At 45.7% G+C, this 22,037-nt stretch overlaps 2 protein-coding genes across 6 annotated transcripts; both read left to right on the forward strand.

Annotated features, from left to right (window-relative positions):
• The first annotated feature begins 422 nt into the window (after window positions 1-422).
• LOC135378683 (zinc finger protein 658B-like) lies at window positions 423-15,358 on the forward strand. 5 transcript variants are annotated; one of them, XM_064611770.1, is made up of 5 exons: window positions 423-816; window positions 1,462-1,672; window positions 2,831-2,875; window positions 5,045-5,197; window positions 12,591-15,358. In XM_064611770.1, the coding sequence occupies exons 4-5, from the start codon at window positions 5,059-5,061 to the stop codon at window positions 13,913-13,915; spliced, it is 1,464 nt and encodes a 487-aa protein (XP_064467840.1). In that variant the 5' UTR covers window positions 423-816; window positions 1,462-1,672; window positions 2,831-2,875; window positions 5,045-5,058; the 3' UTR covers window positions 13,916-15,358. The 5 variants fall into 5 exon arrangements, with proteins under 5 accessions (XP_064467840.1, XP_064467842.1, XP_064467839.1 ...); XM_064611772.1 differs by lacking the exon at window positions 1,462-1,672; XM_064611769.1 differs by lacking the exons at window positions 1,462-1,672; window positions 2,831-2,875 and having other exon boundaries at window positions 423-585; window positions 696-816.
• Window positions 14,035-21,893, forward strand: LOC135388025 (zinc finger protein 431-like). Its single transcript, XM_064617306.1, has 7 exons — window positions 14,035-14,141; window positions 14,212-14,400; window positions 14,464-14,652; window positions 14,716-14,897; window positions 18,842-18,971; window positions 21,009-21,175; window positions 21,841-21,893. The coding sequence occupies exons 1-7, from the start codon at window positions 14,035-14,037 to the stop codon at window positions 21,891-21,893; spliced, it is 1,017 nt and encodes a 338-aa protein (XP_064473376.1).
• The last annotated feature ends 144 nt before the right edge of the window (window positions 21,894-22,037 follow it).

A 22,037-nucleotide genomic window follows, 5' to 3' on the forward strand; every position in this document is an offset into this window, starting at 1 on the left:
CAAATCCAGGGTGTTTCATGACGTTCATGACATGAGTGTATGAGTACGGCGGGCTATAGTATGAGCATGAGCATGTGTGGGAACTTGGAACCTCCTTGGTGGTTTGTGTGGACCACAAATGACGTTGAACGAATTATAGTTGCGTCCTTGAGTAAACGTTATTTCTTTTGAATTTTTGCATAGAAAACGAATGCGTGAAGTAATTGAAATGCTGGATGTTGATGTTGTTCCTAGCAGACGACGCTAAATGCCGTCATCACATTTTTTCTGTTGCATGAATGAAAATTCACGTCAGTTTAGGTAGTTCTAATTCCTAAAAATAATACCATAATTCATATTATTACATTACTCATTTAAATATCACATTTTACACTTGACGCCCTCCAATAACATCGCTAACATTGCGGTAGTAAACAAAACAAACTCGTGAAAGAAGAGTGAGTCGGCATCAAAACAAACTCGACACAAGCTTTCAATGGGGGAATCATGAAGCCTTCAGCCTCTTCAGCTTGATTTCAGTCCTTTCATTCCTCTTGTATGTAATAGTGAGAGTGAGGTTTTGCTTACGAGCCACTTCACTTTGAGGTATGAGGAATATGTGGTGCTCTTTTAATGGAGGCATCGTACAAATAAATATGTTGTGATCCGCATTATTTTGACAGTATCCTATGTCATGTGGTATATCTGTGCTGCAGAAAATCCCAACAAGAAAACCAACTGGGGAAGCACATAGAACGTTATCTCACGAACAAGACAGATCGAGAAACCGCATGCTGAAGCAAATGAAGAAAAACAAGTTCTCAGCAGCAGAAAGCTGTAAGTATCTGCACAGCGCTTTTCAGTTTTGACAAGTTGAACTGGTTATGGGGTTGCAGTCGGGTTTAGCCTCGACTCGACTGAACTAGCCACGAACACCATCGCGTTTCGATTGGATCATTGAAGTTGAAGTCTGGTCTTCTTTCCTTATTGCTTCATTGACGTGTCCACCAATACCAAAGTATCTTCCTGTGAGAAGTTGGAGCTCTACATTTAGACGGCTTTTCATCAGTAAAGCCCCTAGCTTTCTGGGGTAGAAAATTATAATTTCTTCAAAGTGGGATTTACAAATCCACGGGATTCTGCCGGCAAGAGAGAACAAACAAAAAGCATTCTTTCATTCTATTGATGCATTCTTCCAGGATCGCTCACTGACGTGTTTTGTGTACTTCTCCAGCCTTTCGTAAAAAAGAAAAAAAAGAAGAAAAGACTCAACTCTCTCTCCGGGTGTTCCTGTTGTTAAATTTTCTTTCATCGTGTCACGTTCAGCTGTGTAACTGTTACCAGTGTCAGTTGTGTCAAAATGACGCACAGGAACTAAACAGGGATGAGTCTTCCAAGAACATTGAGTTGGCACTTTAATGGGTGCACTGTGAAGCACACGTCTTGTGAGCACACGACAACTGTTGATATATTCTTGCACAGTTTGATCTGCGTCAGTGAAAGAACCAAGGGAGACCTGTACGTTCGAGTCATCACATTCCGACTCCCAAGAAATGCAGCTCTCCCCAGAGTTCAGCTGTCAGCTCAACAGAGTGACGTGAGAACACCATAACGCTGCATGCCTACCAGAACAGGGCGGTATCCAGCAACAGCTGCTCTCATGGCGCATCTGCATCAGAGAACGATAGCTTTGGTAAAATTTTTGTGAAATCCGTGCTCGGGTGATGAATGTTGTTATGGAATACAGTCAACCCTCGTTGATATGGCCAAGGCCGTTCCCGCGGATTTTGGTCATAAAGGGAATTGTCATACTACCGACCAACATGGATGATGCTCCAAGTAAGCCCTTCAGAAAGAAGGCCTGTTTGGCTCTATCTCATTTATTGAAGACCTAGATATTGCAGGTACAGTATTTCAATACGATTTATTTTATTTTACCAACACCTTTGTTATTTACAGCATTACAATTTATTTAATTTTTTTTAGGAAAGAAATTTGTTAAAAGCGTCTTGTTAGAAAAACAGTCAATACGTAGCTTTTCTGGTGACTAAATTGCACAGGCGATGGCAAATACGTACCGCCCGTACGCCATCACTGGACCACTGGACTTTTGGGTGAGGAGGAAGATCCGGTCTGTGGTAGACAATCACAATAATGGAGGAAGAATACAAGTGTTCTCCCCAGTTCATCCCCCATAAGGGTGTATCCCGTTTGAAACCATTAAAAATAATCTTTCAAAAATAAACGTGTAAGTACCCACTGTTAAAAATATATCTCCCAGAATATACGCTTCAAAATAAACGCACAAAAATAATCGCTGAAATATCCCTGTTTGAATATAAACGCTAAGGAATCCACGGTTAAGAATATATCGTTAAAAATAAATCATTTCAGAATCCTTCCAAATCCACCCTACAGTTGCTAGAGTCATGTGGTATGGCCCAAATCAAGGTGAACTGCAAGCAAGGGGCTTAACCTAACCTCACAGGACCAAACTAGCCTAAACTATCCCAAACTAACCGAAACCAAACTAAACTAACCTAACATAACATGATATAACCCGGCGTAAATTGCAATCAGACCTCCTCCGTGCTAGATGGTGAGGGGATTCTGAAACAGTTTATTTTTAATGGTGGATTATTAAACGGTGATCTCTAAGCGGGGATAGTAAGCGGTTTATTTTAGGAGATATATTTTTAACCGTGTATTTTTTAAGCGGATTATTCTTGAATGTTTTATTCTTAAACGTTTATTCTTAATGGTGGATTTCTGGGACCCCCCCCCCCCCCCCCATAATGTTGGTTATAGTCGGATTATCGAATTGTTGTAATAACGAGGGGCCTTTACGCAGGACCTCCATTGGGAACAAACGGTGCCCAAGAAAAGTGGTCAGAAAGTGAGTATGTCATACTAACGAGCGCCATATTAACGTGTGTTGACTGTACTGCCGGTGTACACGTCATAGTAATACTCTTTATATTACATACATTTCTCAAGCAGTGAATATTTTATGGAATGTTTTTGGAGAAGGTGCGACTTGGGTTCCACGTTTTCGGCATTTATTCCTGGGGTGATTCGGCGGGTGTTTTTCGGCATTTAAATGCTTTTGTCAAATTTGGGTATTTTTGGCATTTTTAAATACTTGTGCCAAACAGAATAATTTTATTCAATAAAGATTTCCTCACGGCCCCAAGGGTTGCTCTAATTGAGCTCGGGAACGAGACTACATTTTTTTTCCAGTGTTATTACTAAGGTTGACTGGAGCTGTACTTGAAATCCCAAGACCTATTGCTGAAAACACGGGAGGGCCTTTCCCTGGACTAGCGGCTGGCGATTCTGCAGGGCGGTGTACCCGGCATTCTGCCTGGAAACTGCCCTGCTTTCGTATTTTTCAGTGTCACCAACCCTGACAACGCCCCGCCCACGTAATGAGTCATGTGAAAAAGTAGCACGATTTGTCCAGTACATTATTCTTAATTCTGTCCTTTGTAAGGGACAGACTCTTACTAGTTTAACGGTAGATGTCATCACTTCAATCGTTGATATAACGAACAACGCTGCATCGGAGAGCGGTGCATTGTGGTGAAGCACGAGCTACGACAATGAGCATGGGACCGTCCGATCACTGTTCCAATTCAATGCAAATCTTTATGTGCTAAGCACCATTTCCGCCGTCATGAAAACGTGTTTTGAGTCAAAAACAAGCCATAGTCCGAGGCATGTACGCCATACTCATCGTTGCTGCCATCCCCGTTCAAAGTAATCACTCTCCTTTCGGTGCTTACTTTTCAGCGCAAAAAGTAAGATACTACGTCACTGCCTACGTCAAAATGACGTACGTCTTAACATGATCCCGTGAGCTACGGAAAACCTAAGGACACTGAGGGGACAACTTAAAAAAGCAATGTTGTCCATAGAAGCACGGTATTGAGTGTGGCGCCAGTCTTTGACCGTAAAAGAAGAGGCCCGTCGCTAAACATGTCAAGTCAAAATTGCGAGAGCTTCCGTTCATGACAGATATTCTATAGCAACTATAATATCAGGACGACATAATTATTCCTGCACGTTTAAACCGATGTACTATCGTTTCTCCTTTTTTCCCATACAGTCTACTTAAATCCAGTACATAGCGCCACTGTAGATCTAAGCTGTGATGCTCTACACGCTGTGTACGCGTTGGGGATAAATGTCCCTAGAAATGGGCAGATCGTTCAGGCGGAGCTTGTCGCGGTGGATCAGCGCAACAGCTCGTGACGTGTAAAGTAAGCAGGTAGCTTACTTTGACGAGAATAGCCCCCTGAATTCTTTCCATAAAACTAAGAAACAATCAAAAGCAAAACCATGTTACTTTTAAACATGTAATGTAAAACTTTCTGCCTGAACTCTTTCAGTCAAAGCAATGTAAGCAGACATTTGCAAGCAGACAGATTTGTTGTTCCAGCCTCAGAATATTAGTTCTCTCTTGTTCAACAATTGCCGCTTGCGTCGATCCCTGTCGTATGAATGTGTGTATGAGTGTGCAAAAATGTAAGAGTGAAAGGAGGATGAGTGATAGAGAGTGACTGATTTGTCCCTTCAGAAGACACACCCTTGGAAGTCGCTGGGAAGGCGTGTTAGCTTAGCTCAATTGGTAGAGCCCTGGACCGGTAATCCAGAAGATGTGGGTTCGAGTCCTACAGCTGGCTAACCTTTTCAGTGACTTCCATCTTTCAAAGAAAACACCTGTCGGCCAATTAGTCTTTTGGCTGACTCCGGAGGTGCCAGTATTAAAAAGAAACAAAGAAACGTGGTTGGTGGATTCGAATCAATTCGCCGTTTTCGGCTCTGGGACTCACATTCATCGAATCCCTGCAAAGGATTCGAGGATTCGCTGATTCAGTTGGTCCATCCCTAGTAACCACGCAAGATTCCAAGCAAGGTTTTGTGGACTGACATCTTCGCATGCTATATGTAGAAATAAGTTGCATTAGGACGTAATCAGGTTGAAGTCGGGGATGAATGTGACTGTCACTTTACTTCAAGTTTTGCAATGTGGCTAACCACTCCTTCTTCTGCTTTTCTTCAGGGTCGACGACTGGGATGGACCGCATTAAAGAAGGCACCCGAGAAGACACTTCAAATCAACATCCAACTGTAGTAGTGAAGACAGAGCCGTACGATGCTGCAATATCTGCAGGGCAGGAACATATGGGACACAGCATTGACTCTGCATCAGAAGGTGATACCAAATGGTCAAATTGAATGGCATGATTTGCACAAAAAATGTATACAAGGGTATACAAAATGGTGATAAGAAAATGGGGATACAAGGAACCGTATGGGACACAGCCATGACTCAGCATCAGAAGGTGATACAAAATGGTCAATGGTCAAATTGAATGGCATAATATGCACAAAAGGCATACATGGGGATTCAAAAAATGGGATACAAGGGACCATATGTGACACTGCCATGACTCAGCATCAGAAGGTGATAAAAAAATTGTCAGTGGTCAAAATGAATGGCATGATATGCACACAAAAAAGGAGTACATGGGGATACAAAAAAGAAATGCATGGGGATACAAAAAAAGGATACAAGGGACCAGGTGGGACACAGCCATGACTCAGCATCAGAAGATTATACAAAATGGTCAATGGTTAAATTGAATGGCATGATATGCACAAAAAAGGGATACACAGGGATACAAAAATGAGGATACAAAAAAGGGATGCAAGGGACCATATGGGACAGCCATGACTCAGCATCAGAAGGTGATATAAAATGGTCAGTGGTCAAATTGAATGGCATGATATGCACAAAAAAGGGATACATGGGAATTCAAAAAATGGGGATAGTAGAAAAATTGTGATACAAGGGACCATATTGGGCACAGCCATGACTCAGCATCAGAAGGTGGTACAAAATGGTCAATGGTCCAATTGAATTGCATGATATGCACAAAAAAGGGATATACACGGGGATACAAAAAAATGGGGATACGAGGGACAATATGGGACACAGCCATGACTTAGCATCGCAAGGTGATACAAAATGGTCAGTGGTCAAATTGAATGGCATGATATGCACAAAAAAGGGATACAACATACCTGTTTTTATTAAAGCTGTGCGAATACTCGAAATTTCGAATATGAAACTAATATCTGATGCTATTCGAATGCTATTCTCAACCTACTTTCAGTACTAGAAAGTTTCGAATGTTGTTCAAATAGTACTGAAGCGAGGTATCGTTAGCGCCATTCTACAAGTGGGCTTCACCTCGTTACGTCCAAGAATTAGGAGAAGCCCACTTCACGTTGCCGCCATTGCTTGATTCTGCAAGTCGGCTTCACCTCACTACGCTTGATCTTTAGGTACAGCCCACTTTACACTGTTCACAATATTCTGTTAGTAAAGTGTACAAATTTTGTGAGGTCATGGTCAACACTATACTCTGAGCATTGAGGTTCAGTAAATGTACATGCTGTAAATGTACAGTACATATAAATGTACTCCCAGCTTTGAGAGTAATGTTCAGCAACAGATGAAAATATGTGCAGTTTCTAAAAAAAAGGTACACGAAATTGATAATGTAAAACATAAAGAGATGCACACAAAAGAGGCTGCATGGGACAAGTTGACTAACTCTCAATGCAGTTCATCCCACTAATGCAGTCTACCATACGCAACACACGGGGACCCTTCTCTCACGATATGTTACGCTGGATGAAAATGCTCACAAGTTTGGTTGTTCACAATCGTGGAATAAGCACAATACCACAAAATATTTCACCATTAGGTATTCGACATTATTCAAATAGAGCCTTTTCGTTCTCGAATTTGATTCACCATCTGAAGAAATTCGGATTCGATTCACACTGTAAGTGAAATATTTGTAAACTATTCGCAATGGAGATTTTGCTATTCGCACGGTTCTAGTTTGGTCTGGTGACTGGTGACTGCAGAGTTTGGTCTGTGATCCAGATTTATTCAAGCTGTAGTGGAATGTTGAAGGAAAAACCCTGTAAAAGCCCTTATGAAAGGTCTTGAGCCACAAATACCGGCAAAAGGCTGCCGGTATCACCTTCCTAACGGCAACAGGCAGAGCGAGCAAATAACCGGCCGTGCTGGTATAATACCGGCCTGGTGGCAATCCTAGGTGCTGCCAATATTTAGAACAAACTGTTCCTCTGGTTAACATTGCAGAATGAGCCAGTTGGTACAGCTGGACAAAAGTTCATTGAACACGCTCCGGCGCATTCCTTATTCGTAGTGACGCGCTACCAGGGAATAGGGCCATGTAGACTTACAAACAGGTGACCGGGTTACCTAGACGCATGCCTGTAAGTCCATACGGTCCGATTCCCTGCTAGCATTGTCACTCTGAAGAAGGAATGCGCCGGAGGATGTTCCGTAAACTTTTGTACAGCGCTGTACATGACCGCACATAAAACCTCGAGCGAGGCAAACACAGACGACAGGCACCTCAATGACATGAGCCCCATGAATCAAAAATATAAAAAAATATATAAAAAAAATCAAAATATCAAAAATACCTAAGCAACAAGTCAGAATGTATCCAGAATAAAGCCGTGCGGTTTATATTTAACGTTGGAAACCGTACGGAAAGTATCACGGCTCTTAAAAACCTGAACTGCATTCCTTTGTTGGAACGCCGACGTAATGTCAAACGTTTGGCACTTGCACACCGTTTGTTTCACTCTTCTTCACCTTATTTAACACCAGCGTACTTTGTGTCTAGTCGAGTTGACCACCCATTTAAGTTGCAGCCAGCATTTCCGAAAACCCAATTCTTTTTTTTTCTCACCTTTGCAAAACTGTATTAGGGACTGGAATCTGCTCCCACCAGATGTTGCCTCTGTTACTAACAGAGAACTTTTTATTGCCCACTGTGAAAGTTTTTATTTGTCCCCCCTGATGTAATACCCACATGTATCCATAGGTATATTAAATGAAACGAAATGAAATGAACAACTTTATAAATATGTCGCAAATTCAACAAGTTTTCCTAGTTTGGAAAGGCAACACAGACAGAAGGGTGAAGCACAAGAACCTATGACACACAACACGAGAGGGGGAAGCCAGTTTTTGAGAAAATTGACACCAAAGGCCTTTCTGTAACGAGAATTGAGGGGTGAAATATTATGGAGCCTTCTTCATATAAAAATTAAGAAAGGATAGATGCACCAGTGAAAGCGCACTCAGCAAAGTCTGTGTCGGAGGAGACTTTGCAAAGTGTGTGACGTAGCTCGGTTAATGGGGCTGACGATATACGAGCAAAACCATGTCAAGGGAATCTGCACAACATAAGAGAATACTCCAAACAGCAACAGTGCAAATAAATATGGGTTTAATATCCCAGACTATATACAACAGGTATCTACTAGGGGTGTGCGAATCCGAATATTTTAAGTCGAATCGAATATCGAATCGAATGGGGGAAAAAAATTCCGAATACCTAATCGAATATTCGTGCAAAATTTACAATATGTGACTTTCGCACTAAACGTTTCCATTTTGTGGCCCATGGCTTTAGTGTAATTTTTCTGGCATTAACTGTCGCAAGAGAGACATGCAATTCGTTTGCTAAAGGCCCCTACTCTTTAATTTTACATGAGAGTGCTTCCTGCTTTCCAGGTGAGCCTACACTTACTGGAGTACTGGAGTGGTTACCTTCATTTCAAAATAGACGATTTCAGAAATTGCATGGGTGGCCCACCAGAGAGCGCCGTGTTGCGAAAGTCCCGCTGCATCTTGGGATTTAGTTTTCATGAGTCAGAGAGAAGAGAAAGAGCGCAAACGGTTTCGGTTTTCTTTCTCCTTCACCTCCCGCAACCTCGAGCAACAGGCAGCGAGCACGAATGTAAACCGTTTCCCACGACGCATTGCGCGATGCACGTGACTTGGGCGACGGAGGGCCCCCGTGCGGAGCACAAGGGCAATATCTGAAATCGCCTATTGTATGTCAGGCAGTAGCACGTTACACGGATGAGGCTGTAATTGCTTCAGACAACCACAGGTCATTTGTGAAACAAACGAATTGGCATCCTGCCTCAGCTTTGCCATGAACACCCTTTAGTTTCTTTACACTCGCCCTAGGAAGCTGCACTACTGAAATTTTAGACGTAAAGGATATCTTTAAGACACCCTTCTTGTTCGTGGGCTGTAGTCATTATTCGAGAGTCCTAACTTTTTAATGGCAACTTCACAGACATCAAATCAAAGTCCCTCGTCGACACCACTAAACTGCATGTAGGAGGGGCACCACCCCTTCCACAGACGATGTCTACACAACTAACTTTGGATAACGTTATCTCAAACTAAACACCGTCCCGCCTGTGTTAATCCTGCAGCAAGGGCAATTTCGTAAAGGAGGCTTCACCTCATGCACGGAAGCATCAGGTGAAGCCCACTTTCGGGTTGTGTCGTTCATATTCGTGGAATAGTCGAATATTCGAAAATTCGAATATTGGATATTGGATTCGCTAATCGAATAGTTCGACCGTTTGATATTCGACTCGAATTCGAGAACTCGAATATTCGCACACCCCTAGTATTTACAGATGAGGAATGAGATACAGGCCTCGAAATTCCAACACACAGCTAGTGGGAGTTCACCGGCTTGAAGTGCGTTGTCTTCATGTGAAGCATACGAAGATGGTTGCCTGGATCCAAGGGCTGGGGCAGAAGCGTTCGTGGAGGAGGGCTACACACGGCAGGAGCCAAAGTCAAAGCCCGGGAAGAAAGGAGTCAAAGCCTGGGAGCTGGCAGGCGAGGCGATGGAGGACGATGTGGGTCACGGCAGTAGCAGTCTTACAGCGCAGAGCATTGCGGGCTGTCTCACAGGAGGATTCCGGAGATGCTGTCTTTTGTTGGGAGTCCGCATATATAGCAGGCGGTGTCTTTGTCCCGTGGTTCACCTTCCCGTCTGGCCTTCACACTTCCAGGAAAGAGACCTTCATTGTCCCTTTCAACTGCTGCACCAATTCGAAAGTTCCCCAAAATAGTTTTCCTACGACTCTGGCGATCAGCACGACAAAATGGCCGTCACAGGTGCACTTCCTGCTTCCACTGCTTTTTTGGGGAGGGCACGTTCGTCGAAAAGTTTAGCAGATGGCAGCTTGCGGCAGCCATTTTGATTGAACAAATAGTGCGGAAGAATTACAGTTGTGTGTTTAGCGCCTCATGTAGATATGTACTATTAGCACTAAACATTTTATGGCACCGTCATGGCAGTACTTCCGGTGTGCAGTATGCGGTGATGCATCACGGGCTATTCGTATGCACCCTAGGAAGGCAGACGTCAAACTTGGAAAGAACAGCAGAAGTTCTGTTCCTTTTCCCCTTCCCTTTAGTCTCGTGTGTCATCGGTTCTTGTGCTTCACTCTTACCTTTCTTGAGTGTGTGCTGACTTTCTCGATTAGGAAAATTTGTGCAATTTGGATCAGACTAAAAAAAGTCTTAGTGGAGCTCGTGCTTGTCATCTGTGCTTGCTTTGCTCCAGGTTCTGTGTGTTCCTGTGAGCAACGAAAAGACAGTGGCAATGAAAGAGGTCGGGTGGTTGGTCAGTCACTTGTGCCCTTCTTCTGTGTGCAAATCTTGCAGTTATATTAACTACTGCAACTATAACCGATAAAAAAGGCCGAAACAGCTGTCCAATGCTGGTGTGGCGACGTTTGGGACTTATAAACATATGTTCAACGTGCAGCCAAAGAGCGTATGCTATTTTTCTTCATTTAATAATAACTAATATATAGCTAATATATATAATATAACTAATATATAACTATAATATATAACTAATAGCAATAACTATTAATATTAAAGGGGCACTAAAATGCAACAACAACTTGCTCTCAAGCAAAAGTCCGTGCTTCAGTTATTCTAATTGAAACAAAATCAGTTCTCACAACACTTCCGTTTAGAAGAAAACGCTATGAAAACAGCGCTGTGTTTGGCAGAAACGAATGGGATACCCAGGAGGCAAAGACTGTCGGCATCCAATGACACAGCAGGAGAAGCGATGCACGAGCTCAAGCGTCATTCACTGCTTAGCGGCGAAGCCAGAAAGAGTCCGGTAAATTTTGATCGTAGCTTCATAACGGAATCAAAGTTTTGAACTACGATAACAAGTACGAAATTAACATAGCGTGTAACGTAATTTAAAGCAGGGTGTCGAACCGCAAACAATACGGGTTTGGTTCGGGTACGGGTTCGCGTTGCTTTAATTTCGTTCCGGTTCAGTTCCGGTTCGGCCATGCCAAAAATCGAACCGGTTCAACGCTTCTATTTTATATGTTCCATAAAACTGCTTTTATCAGGAAATGCGTGGCTAATAGCGTACCGCTGTTGTCTGCATTGACGTTTTTAGCGGTCAGGTACTCCCTTTAACGAGAGAAAGGAGAAATGCATGAAGCGGGGGGGTCGTAGACCTGCTACTTTCTGTTCCTACAATCTCTTTTTTCACACGCACAGTGCCAGCAAGATACCCTTAAAGGAAGCCTAATAAGATGGACAGCGTTACATAGACGACGGTACTTTCCGGCAGACTGCATTCGCAGCGTGAATCGATCTGAAACCGTACGGAAGCATCTCGAAAATAAGCCTGCCAGCCTTACTCTGTCCGAGCTCCAGCAGTGTACTAGTTAATCCACAACACAAAGGCAAAGGCAAGGCAAAGGCAACAGGCGACACAACTGCACTACCAATAAGCAGAACTGCATTTACTTTTCAAATCACGACCAATCAAACAGGCACTGTTCTGCGTACGCTGCTTCTCCACTTCTCATGTTTCTAACTTGTTTAATTATTACTTCTCACGTGTAAAGGGAAATGTTGGGAGCCTACTTAATCACATATTCGTCCTATAGAGCTATATAACTGGCCTACTCCATTCCTGTTTCATTCGTCCACTTGGCACCTCGTCTCTGAAGAGTAGACGCCGCAGCGCGTGCGTAGGGCGCTAGATACGGCGCTCACAAAGACAACTGCGCTTCAGCGTGTTAAAAAGACGCTGAGAGTATACTTACTATATGTCCTCGTTTGTCTGCTAGGTGATAATTTATGAAATTCATGACGTGGACGTGTGATGATGATACCAATGTGTCTTCGTTCTGGGATTGAGAGGAACTCTTATGCTGACTTCTTTTATGTCCGAACCGTTTTGATGCGAACCGATTACCGCTATTATTTTTTACGGTTCTGCTCCGGTTCGGGTTCAACAGTGTCATGAAAATTTCGGTTCGGGTTCGTGTACGGTTCCGGCAAAATTAACGGTTCGGGTACGTTTTTGGTTTGGGTTCGGGTTTGGTTCGACACCCTGATTTAAAGTGAGCTTGTTTCTCCAATTTAGTGCGCCGTTAATATTCAACACTTGTGGAGTAGATTTCGGAACTCTAACATAGAACACAACAAAACAGTTTGACGTTTAGGAGCCAGTACCGGCTGCATCACCGGCACTGGGTCCGAACTGTCAGACGGTCTGAAATAAGCCAAAGTGTATTTAATGCGTATTAAATAAGATCGTTCTCGACCTTTGGACTATTTTTAAGTTATGTCAATCTAATGTCATCCCGTCAGCACTGTCACTGTCCCATTTTTGTAATTTCAGATGCAGCAGGAAGCAGTGGTGTTCTTCATATTGAGGATGACCCGCATGACCATTGTGATACAATGTCTTCAGATTGTGAATCTTCAAGTGTGCACTCAAACATCAATGCAAGAACTGTTCAACCTCCGCTTGACAACACTGTCCCAGTATCTGTCACTGGTCAAGCTACGGATTCCAAGCATGGAGACGTTGCTCTAGGCCAAAGCGAGACCGAAGACGCTTGCGAGACGTCGACCTCCAACTGTGAGGAAGACAGCTTCTACAAGTACAACGTTTCTCTGGCTAAGTGGATTGATAGTGGTCTCTTGGAAGTACAACTGACAACTCATGAAACGAAGACATTTAGCTGCGACACATGTTCTGCAACATTCTGTCACATGTCGACTCTACGAGCACACTTGAAACGCCACACAGGAGAAGGGTTGCACAAGTGCACACTGTGTGCACTTGTGTGCACGTCGTACGCTGGCCTGAAACGCCACATGCTTGTACACGCTTGCAACGAGTCTGAACGGGGTCCTACTGCTTCGGAAGATCAGGTGGGAGGGGTGAGGCTCAAGAGCGAACAATGTGCCACTATACTATCCCAGTCCGAGAGTGCCAAGGACCCTGTGCCGCACCAAATTGGTGAAAAACCATACAAATGTGATCTCTGCCCTGCAGGGTTCAGTCACAGCCCGAGCCTACGACGCCACAAGCTGACGCACATTTGTGAGAAGCCATACAAGTGCGATCTCTGCCCTGCGGAGTACAAAGACAGCACGAACTTGCGGCGTCACAAGCAGACGCATGTGGGCGAGAAGCCGTACAAGTGCAACCTCTGTCCCGCAGAGTTCTTTCGGAGGACAAACCTTCAGGCTCACAAAAGGACACACACGGGTGAAAAGCCATACAAGTGCAGTCTCTGCAGTGCCACATTTCTCCGTCACGATCACCTGATGCTGCACACACGGACACACACGGGTGAGAAGCCCTACAAGTGCGATGTCTGTCCTGCAGAGTTCAGCCAGAGCACTAACCTGCGAAGCCACAAGCAGACTCACAATGGTGAGAAGCCACACAAGTGTGATTTCTGTCCTGCAGAATTCAGCCACAGCACGAACCTGCGGCGTCACATGCAGACGCACACAGGCGAGAAGCCATACAAGTGCAATGCCTGTCCTGCAGAGTTCAGGCAGAATGCGCACTTGCAACGTCACAAGCATACACACACGGGCGAGAAGCCATACAAGTGCAATCTCTGCCTTGCCGAGTTCAGGCAGAGCGCACACCTGCGGAGTCACAAAGTGAAACACGCGGGTGAGAAGTCATACAAGTGCAGCTAGTGTCCTACAGAGTTCATCCAGAACGCGAACCTGCGGCATTGCAGGCAACAACATACGGGCAAGAAGCCATACGAGTGCGATGCCTGTACCACAGAGTTCAGGCAGAGTGTGCACCTGCAATGTCACAAGCATACACACACGGGCGAGAAGCCATACAAGTGCAATCTCTGCCTTGCAGAGTTCAGGCAGAGCGCACACCTGCAGAGTCACAAAGTGAAACACACGGGTGAGAAGTCATACAAGTGCAGCTAGTGTCCTGCAGAGTTCATCCAGAGCGCGAACCTGTGGCATTGCAGGCAACAACATACGGGCAAGAAGCCATACGAGTGCGATACCTGTACCACAGAGTTCAGGCGGAGTGTGCACCTGCAATGTCACAAGCATACACACACGGGTGAGAAGCCATACAAGTGCAATCTCTGCCTTGCACAGTTCAGGCAGAGCGCACACCTGCGGAGTCACAAAGTGAAACACGCGGGTGAGAAGTCATACAAGTGTAGCTAGGTTCCTGCAGAGTTCATCCAGAGCACAAACCTGCGGCATTGCAGGCAACAACATACGGGCAAGAAGCCATACGAGTGCGATGCCTGTACCACAGAGTTCAGGCAGAGTGTGCACCTGCAACGTCACAAGCATACACACACAGGCGAGAAGCCATACAAGTGCAATCTCTGCCTTGCAGAGTTCAGGCAGAGCGCACACCTGCGGAGTCACAAAGTGAAACACGCGGGTGCGAAGTCATATAAGTGTAGCTAGGTTCCTGCAGATTTCAGCCAGAGCACAAACCTGCGGCATTACAGGCAACAATATACGGGCAAGAAGCCATACGAGTGCGATGCCTGTACCACAGAGTTCAGGCAGAGTGTGCACCTGCAACGTCACAAGCATACACACACGGGCGAGAAGCCATACAAGTGCAATCTATGCCTTGCAGAGTTCAGGCAGAGCGCACACCTGCGGAGTCACAAAGTGAAACACGCGGGTGAGAAGTCATACAAGTGTAGCTAGGTTCCTGCAGAGTTCAGCGAGAGCATGTACCTGCAGCATCACAAGCAGACTATTGTGGTCGAGAAACTATGTATTTATTTAGAACTTTGTTTCACACTTCCAGATGTGTGGTTGAAATTAGGGAAACCATCTTAGTGCACGCTCTGCAGTGGCCACGTTCCTCGTCTGTGAACATTTGATGTGTCACGTGGTTGCACACTGGCAAGAAGCTGGACACATGTAGCCCATTTCTTTTTTGTTAATAATGCTCAAAGCGTCATAGATAGAGGAGCTGCAGCTTGTCGTCTTGTCTCATGATCTCCACTTTGTGGTAATCACTCAAAACTGGTTCAATGACAATAGCAGTCTTGAGGAGGTAGTCATTTCTTGTTATCATGTTTTTAGGTGTGATCATCTTACCTGTGATATTCTGTATACATCCATTCAAACTACTTACATAGTGGTTCTGAGTGACTGACTAGTAGCTCGAGCGGTGCTGGTGTTTTGAAAGGCTACAGGCTACAGTCCCATTTCCATTACTGCAGCTTTTCCCCTCACACAAGGGTCATTCAAGGTTGACAAACGGAGACTTTTATTGAAAATTTGAGAAGCCACCATCCTTCATCGATTTTTCAGGTTATTCACCATACACGTCTAGACAATGCTGCTGGTGCTGTGGCAGTTGGTTGTCTTAGGCATAGAAAGGAGTGGGCTGCTGTCGTAGCCACTGCAGGATGTCTTTCTGGAGGGCTTCATCTGTGTGGAACGTATTTCCCCCAACTTGCTCTTTGGGGTGCCCGAACAAATAGCAATGGCTTGGGGTTAAATCTGGGTTGTAAGGGGCATGGGGCAAAACCTCCAACGCATTTCTGCCATGGTTGCTACCATGAAATTCGCCGTGTGAGGCAAGACCTTGTCACGAAGAATCATCTCAAGAAGTATGACGCTTTCGGACAACATCCAAGGCCTTTTCTTGCAAATTGCTTCGCACAAGAGCCTTTATGAACAGGGACTAGTGTGGGCAACTTTATTGTGAAATGATGCATGGGGAGTTTCATCACCAGGGACCCATTGCTGGTGGTGATGCAGGGAATGAAAGAAGCGACCACTTTACATTAATTAAAGACATTAATTGTGACCCCTTCCACCCAGAAGTCCACATGCGTGGCACAATGCATGTCCCAGAAGACAGTTCCCATGTACTCCCCAAGGAGACGGCTGCATCTTGCTTTTTTTGGCGGCGGGGAAGCCTTATGTCGCCATTCTGTGCTGCTGCACTTTGCCTCTGGGGTGAATCTATGCACGAAGGGTGTTCAAGTCAAACCGAGACTTTCTGTCTCCTGAGTGTACAAATGGCTCGTGCTACTTCTTTTTCGTCATTTTCACACGCGACAGGCCACGTGGTGGTCCAGAGTTTGTGCAAAACAGAAGACACGTGCTGGACAAGATGGCCGACAACGAGGTGAGCGCGCACATCGAACAGCGAATAGACGAGTTCAGAAAATCCCAGTGCTCTTTCGAGCGGACCTTTCTGTGGGAATGTTGTACACTATCATTCATGAACACCTCCAGTTTCGGAAAGTTAGTGCCCGTTGAGTCCCGGGGCAGCTCTCCGCGTTTGACCGGCAGAGAAGACTGGAAATCTCCCAAGAGCTAAGACACCGTTTCGACACTGAAGGACAGCCGTTCTTTGATCGGATCATCACGTGTGATGAAACGTGGGTGCATCATTTCACTCCTGAGTTGAAACTCGCATCAAATCAGTGAAAGCATCCGGGCTCGCCAGCTCCCACAAAGTTCCGAAGCACCCCGTCTGCGGGTAAGGTCATGGCCACGGTTTCCTGGGACAAGGCTGGCGTTGTTCATGTTGATTTTCTGCCCTGTGGTACCACCATCAATAGTGCATATTACTGCCAGGTTCTCAGGGATGTGCATAAGGCGCTGAAGCAAAAGCGGCCGGGCCTCATCACCAAAGGAGTTCTCCTCCTACAGGACAATGCACATCCGCATACCGCGCATCTCACGACACGCACCTTACAGGAACGTGGCTGGGAATTGCTGCCACATCCCCCTTACAGTCCAGACCTCACCCCCATTGATTTCCATCTCTTCGGGCCACTGAAGGCGTTCCTTGGGGGCCGCCACTTCAGCTGCGACGACGAGGTCAAGAATGCGGTCCAATCATGGCTGCTACGCGCTGGTAAGGATTTCTACGCTGCTGGCATCCAAGTCCTCGTGAAACGCTGGGACAAGTGCATTAATGCAGCTGGAGATTACGTTGAAAAATAAAACGAATTTCTCGCCTGTAAGTCCATTTTACTTTTGCAAAAAATGAAAAGTCCCGGTTTAGCTTTAACACCCTCGTATAAGACGTGCCTCGTTAATATGGTCCCCGTTAATAGGAACAACTTGAATTCTGGACGATTTTTGTGCGGGCCAAACTTTTGCAATGCATTTTCGTCTTGAAAACTGGCTTTTCGGACAATGGACAGTCAGTCAAGGTGCAAACCATATGTAGTTCATGTATTTTCGTCTCGTTATTATGTACGGCAGTGCCGGATTTAGGGGAGGGCAGATGGGGCACTTGCCCCGGGGCCCCTACCACAAAGGGGCCCCCACCAGTAAAGGTCTTGTCCAAGGGAAATCTGTTTTGCATGCCTGAAACGCATCCATGAAACGGAAACTTAGTAAAAATCTGTCCTCCGTCCACGCATATCGACCCCGAATAACACATTGGATAGACATGAATAGAATATTTATTTCATTTGTCTACAAAATGTTCAAAATATGACAAAACCCTGACTGCTGAAAAATCTCGGACTAGTGTGCCACACGGCCGCCGTCCTTTAGAAACAAAACGATGTCATTTATAGACATATAATACACGAACACACAGAATAATACATAGAATGCACGAGGGAGCCCCCACAGCACAGTGCCCCGGGGCCCCCACCACTGTAAATCCAGCACTGATGTACGTACGGTATCGGTATATGGGGGCTAGACTCTCCCCACATTCTACAGGATAGCTTCTGAAAGTAGGGCGTTCCACTGCGCAAAAACAGTTATGCCCTCTCCTTCACAGCCGTCTACAAGAACAATATGACAAAACCCTGAGTGCTGAAAAATCTCCCGTCTACAAGAACTATAAACCACCGGCATGGCAGAGTGGGTAAAGGCGTTCCAATCGTTTGTGGTAGCATGTGGTCGTGCTGAAGACTGTGAGGTGGTGGGTTCGAATCCTACCGCCGACTGTACTGTCTGAGGTTTTCCCTGAGTTTTCCGAAAACTATCGAGACGAATGTGGGCAGAGTAACCCCTGAACTCCACCCTGCTGTTCTTTCTCCATCTGTCCACACCTGTACGTCGCTCGTACTCACAGTTACTTCGCGGCGGAATAAAAAACGAACTATAAGAGGAAGTGGGAGTTATTTCTGGAGGGCACGATTGTTTCGGATACGTCCAGGGGCAAATGACCTTCGTGCAAGGAGTTGCGCTTTTTTTTTTTAAATCCCGTGTTAGCGCCGCGAAGCAACTGTGACTATTAGTAGTGCCCGTAAGGGCTCTAGGTTAAAATATATAAATAAATGAGCAGCATACAGACGTGGACAGAGGACAGCAGGAAGGAGTAGGGGACAGGGGAGGGTGGTATGAGTCCTGGGCCGACTTCAGGGGGAAATTTAAATTTATTTATTCACATTGAGCCTAATACAATGTGGGTTGGCTCTGTGCAAACAGCTGCATATGCAAGCGTGAACTGTGCCGGCATTCGTCTCGTCTGCCGGAAAAGGCAGTAAAAACCACAGACAGCACAGTCGGTGCGGGTACTCGAACCCACGTAACCTCCCAGTCTCGGCATTGAACCACTGTGAAGCCACTGGGCCACGGGAGCTGATGGTTGTGCCTTTCGTGATTAAACATAGTGTGGTCGATCCGCAGGTTACGATAACGGAGGCGGTACTGCTGGCAAGGGAAGTTGTCAGGCCCGACGACTTGAGAAACGCCAAGCCACATCTGCTGTGACTCAAGTGAGGGCCAGTTCTCACTTGGCGACGCCCGACGCGGCGTCGTGAGCGGGCGGCGGAAGTAGAGGCGCATTTCCGCCGCCCTGTCAGCGCGCACGATTTTCATGTTCCCACCACAGTGGCATTCCTTCGTCCAAAACAGACGAAAAATCAGGAGGCGTGGCCTTTCTGTGTCACCTTATTGGTCGCCAGCTGTCGTTCTCGGCAGCTCTCGCTGACGTGTTATTCTTGTTACGGCATAGAATATGACTATTTTCATTGCTAAGTAGTCACTGTGGTCGTCACATCCTACACGTCCCACCGGCTTTTAGCCTCGGCCTTTCTCGCTTCATGCGACCCAGGTTCTTCTCCCATTTCTTGAAGAGGTCGAGATCGTCCGGCACACCGAACAAACCATACCTTTTCTCACACGCAGGGTTTAAAAAAAATCCTCTCCAGTGGGCTTTTCTGGATAAACTCTGGGTATTTTTGGAGAATATATACAAGGCTAGAAACGTGACAGAGAGTAAAAACAAATGTGCTTTGCTGTTCTTGATTTCGGGTGACCTCTCAGTTACTGTTCACGGAACTCCCTGTCCCATCATTGCATCAGTTTCTATGGGTTTTCAGTGGATCCTACACGCTTGTATTAGCCGCCGTGTTTCGGCGCACTTCAGTTACAGTGCCTCCAGAAAGCGGAAGAAAGTCTCTCCCTGAATGGGCAGAAGTTGAAGAAAGCAGGAAAAAGTTTAAAAAATTATAGTTGAAAGTTACAAAGTTAAAACGGTTAAAACCTAATGTTGCGCGTACCTGGGCTTTTGCAAACAGTCAACGCTACAGGAAAATAAACGGGGTTGTCCGTGTGACATTGAATTCAGATTGACTTTCACATCACTTCTGGAGAAAATCTCTAAAACATCCGGATAAAATTGTGTGCATAAAATCCGAAGAATCCACTGGATAAAATACATGTGGATTAAATCCAAACAACCCTGCTCACACGTGCGGTAACCAGTGTTGGATCTCACGGCAAAACAAGTTTTTGCGCGTTGCTTTTTCTTCACTGGTAGGGTAGATGTTCTTTCGGTATCACTCATCAGTCACAGCCACCAAAGGAGCATGCTGAAATCACTAAAAAATATAGATATCCTTGCAATAAGCAGACCAGCGCGCAACACACAGCATGGAAGAGACGGAGCACGTAGCATACATCCGTAGAACAGCGCTCCTGGCGGCCGTCTTCCGCGATTCTCCCGCTATGCCAAAGAGAAGGCTGCGGGCGATCCTCACACCAGGCATACAATGGCTGCGTTCCAATACGCCGGTTAGTTGACTGCCTAGCGATTTAACTGGAAGTGCCGCCATGTTAAGCCTCGTTCCAAATCTCGCCAAGTCCGCTATTCAGTCGGCTACCGCCTAGTGCGCATCGATGCAGTCTAGTTATACGCCTGACCATCTGACAGCCGGGATGGCTGACAGCGGGAAACGCTAGTACCTGCTGCGCTTGCGCCGTACGCATTTCTTGCGTGAGCAACGAGATGGCGCCACAGGCGCCTCGGCTAGGCAAGCCTGTTCCAATAGTTACAAGCAAAGGGGTCTACTCAGCTGCCTAGTCAGGCGGCTTCGCGGGCGCGAGGTATTGGAACGCAGCCAATATCTAGCCACCATAGCCTAGCGGTCTAACCGGAAGTGCCGCCATGTTAAGGTTTGTTCCAATAGGTGACCGGTAGTTTCTAAGAATCATGGGAAGGGTCGACTTCCGTGTCTACGCTAGCAGACGACGCTCGCTATGGCTACTGGAAGCGAATGTGCCGGCTCGAGAAGCGTCTTAAAAAAGGTAAGAGCTATTGTCAGAAACAGACTAATAGACTGTGCTTTTTTCATGTGTATGTACTAACTAATGCACCATCAACAAGCATGCACAGAATGTGAGATTAAATGAGATAACTGCAGCAAGCAAGCGTCAAGCGTTCAACACATGTGTGCAAAGCTGTGACAACTCTTAGTGCTGTTCTGTTCCCCTCTCGGCAGCCAAAAGGAAATAACCAGCATCTGTATGTAGAAGAGGTGCAGATTAAAGCCCTCGAAATGCTTTCTTGCAGCTACAAGTTGACAGGTCACGAAAAGCTCAAGTACTATCACTGCCGGCAGTTATGGCCGACGGTGACCCGTGATGACATACAGGCGTATTTCATAGAGGCTCCCGATATTGATAAGGAAGCCATGAAATCCTTTAAGTCCTTAGAGGCTTACTACTATGTCAAAGCAAGTAAGAATTAAATTTATTGATTCAAAAAGTACTTTTTGATGTTGTGGATTTCATGTCCTTCCATTCATACATAGGAAAAGTACAAAGCATTACTGTCGCTGTGCCACCCAAGCAACAAACAAAGGTTTGGCCAAGCTAGGCTATAGTTAGGCTGGCCTACCTGGCCTTGCTTGGTACATCATTGGCCAACAAGCTTGTTTCTTGATACGGATCTGTACATTGGCCAACGATTTGCCAAGCATTGGCCAGCCTACGTTGTGCCAAGCTTGTGCCAAGATACAGACCAAAGCATTCCTGCGGCGTCCCTCATTTTCAGACTCAATTGTGTTGCGGCGTAAGGTAACGATATACCATGATTTGTTTGTTGCTCGTATTTCCCACAACGTTTCCTGAGGAAAAACAGATACTATACATAACTTGTCTCGCGAGGTTCCGCAAATTCGAGAGACATGTTCATGTGTATGTCAAAATGAAGGGTGAGGCGTGTCTAAATTTAATTTGGCGCGTACACAAACGACATTGAAATGGCGAATTGCTTGTCGTATTAACTCGCCATGAAGGTAATGCTCCTGTTTCTTACTGCTTTAGTTTTGAGAAATTCCCTTGGTCCATCGAAAGTCAAACTTATGCAGCGCTAGACCATTCTACGTTTCCCTCTCCCCCAGGCGAGATTGATCAAAGCTTTGGCAAGTGCTTGGCCAACGAGCTCGTTTCTTGATACGGATCTGTACCCTAGACGACGGCTTTCCAATCCTTGCTCTGCCTATCACTATCCAACGCCGCACCAACGTTGGATGGCCGAAAGAGTCATTGGCCAACTGTCACCCGACCTTTTGCCAACCGTCGGCCATCGGCCATTGCT

This window comes from Ornithodoros turicata, chromosome 1 (assembly GCF_037126465.1).
Source record: "Ornithodoros turicata isolate Travis chromosome 1, ASM3712646v1, whole genome shotgun sequence".
NCBI classification, from domain to species: Eukaryota; Metazoa; Arthropoda; class Arachnida; order Ixodida; family Argasidae; genus Ornithodoros; species Ornithodoros turicata.

Coding starts and splice junctions, on each gene's coding strand:
- LOC135378683 (XM_064611768.1), top strand. CDS start 669: ATGTCATGTGGTATATCTGTGCTGCAGAAAATCCCAACAAGAAAACCA. Junction 817..5,044: donor GTTCTCAGCAGCAGAAAGCT/GTAAGTATCTGC, acceptor GCTTTTCTTCAG/GGTCGACGACTGGGATGGAC. Junction 5,198..12,590: donor CATTGACTCTGCATCAGAAG/GTGATACCAAAT, acceptor TTGTAATTTCAG/ATGCAGCAGGAAGCAGTGGT.
- LOC135388025 (XM_064617306.1), top strand. CDS start 14,035: ATGTCACAAGCATACACACACGGGCGAGAAGCCATACAAGTGCAATCT. Junction 14,653..14,715: donor GTGAAACACGCGGGTGCGAA/GTCATATAAGTG, acceptor GCGGCATTACAG/GCAACAATATACGGGCAAGA. Junction 18,972..21,008: donor GCGACGCCCGACGCGGCGTC/GTGAGCGGGCGG, acceptor GCTTTCTTGCAG/CTACAAGTTGACAGGTCACG.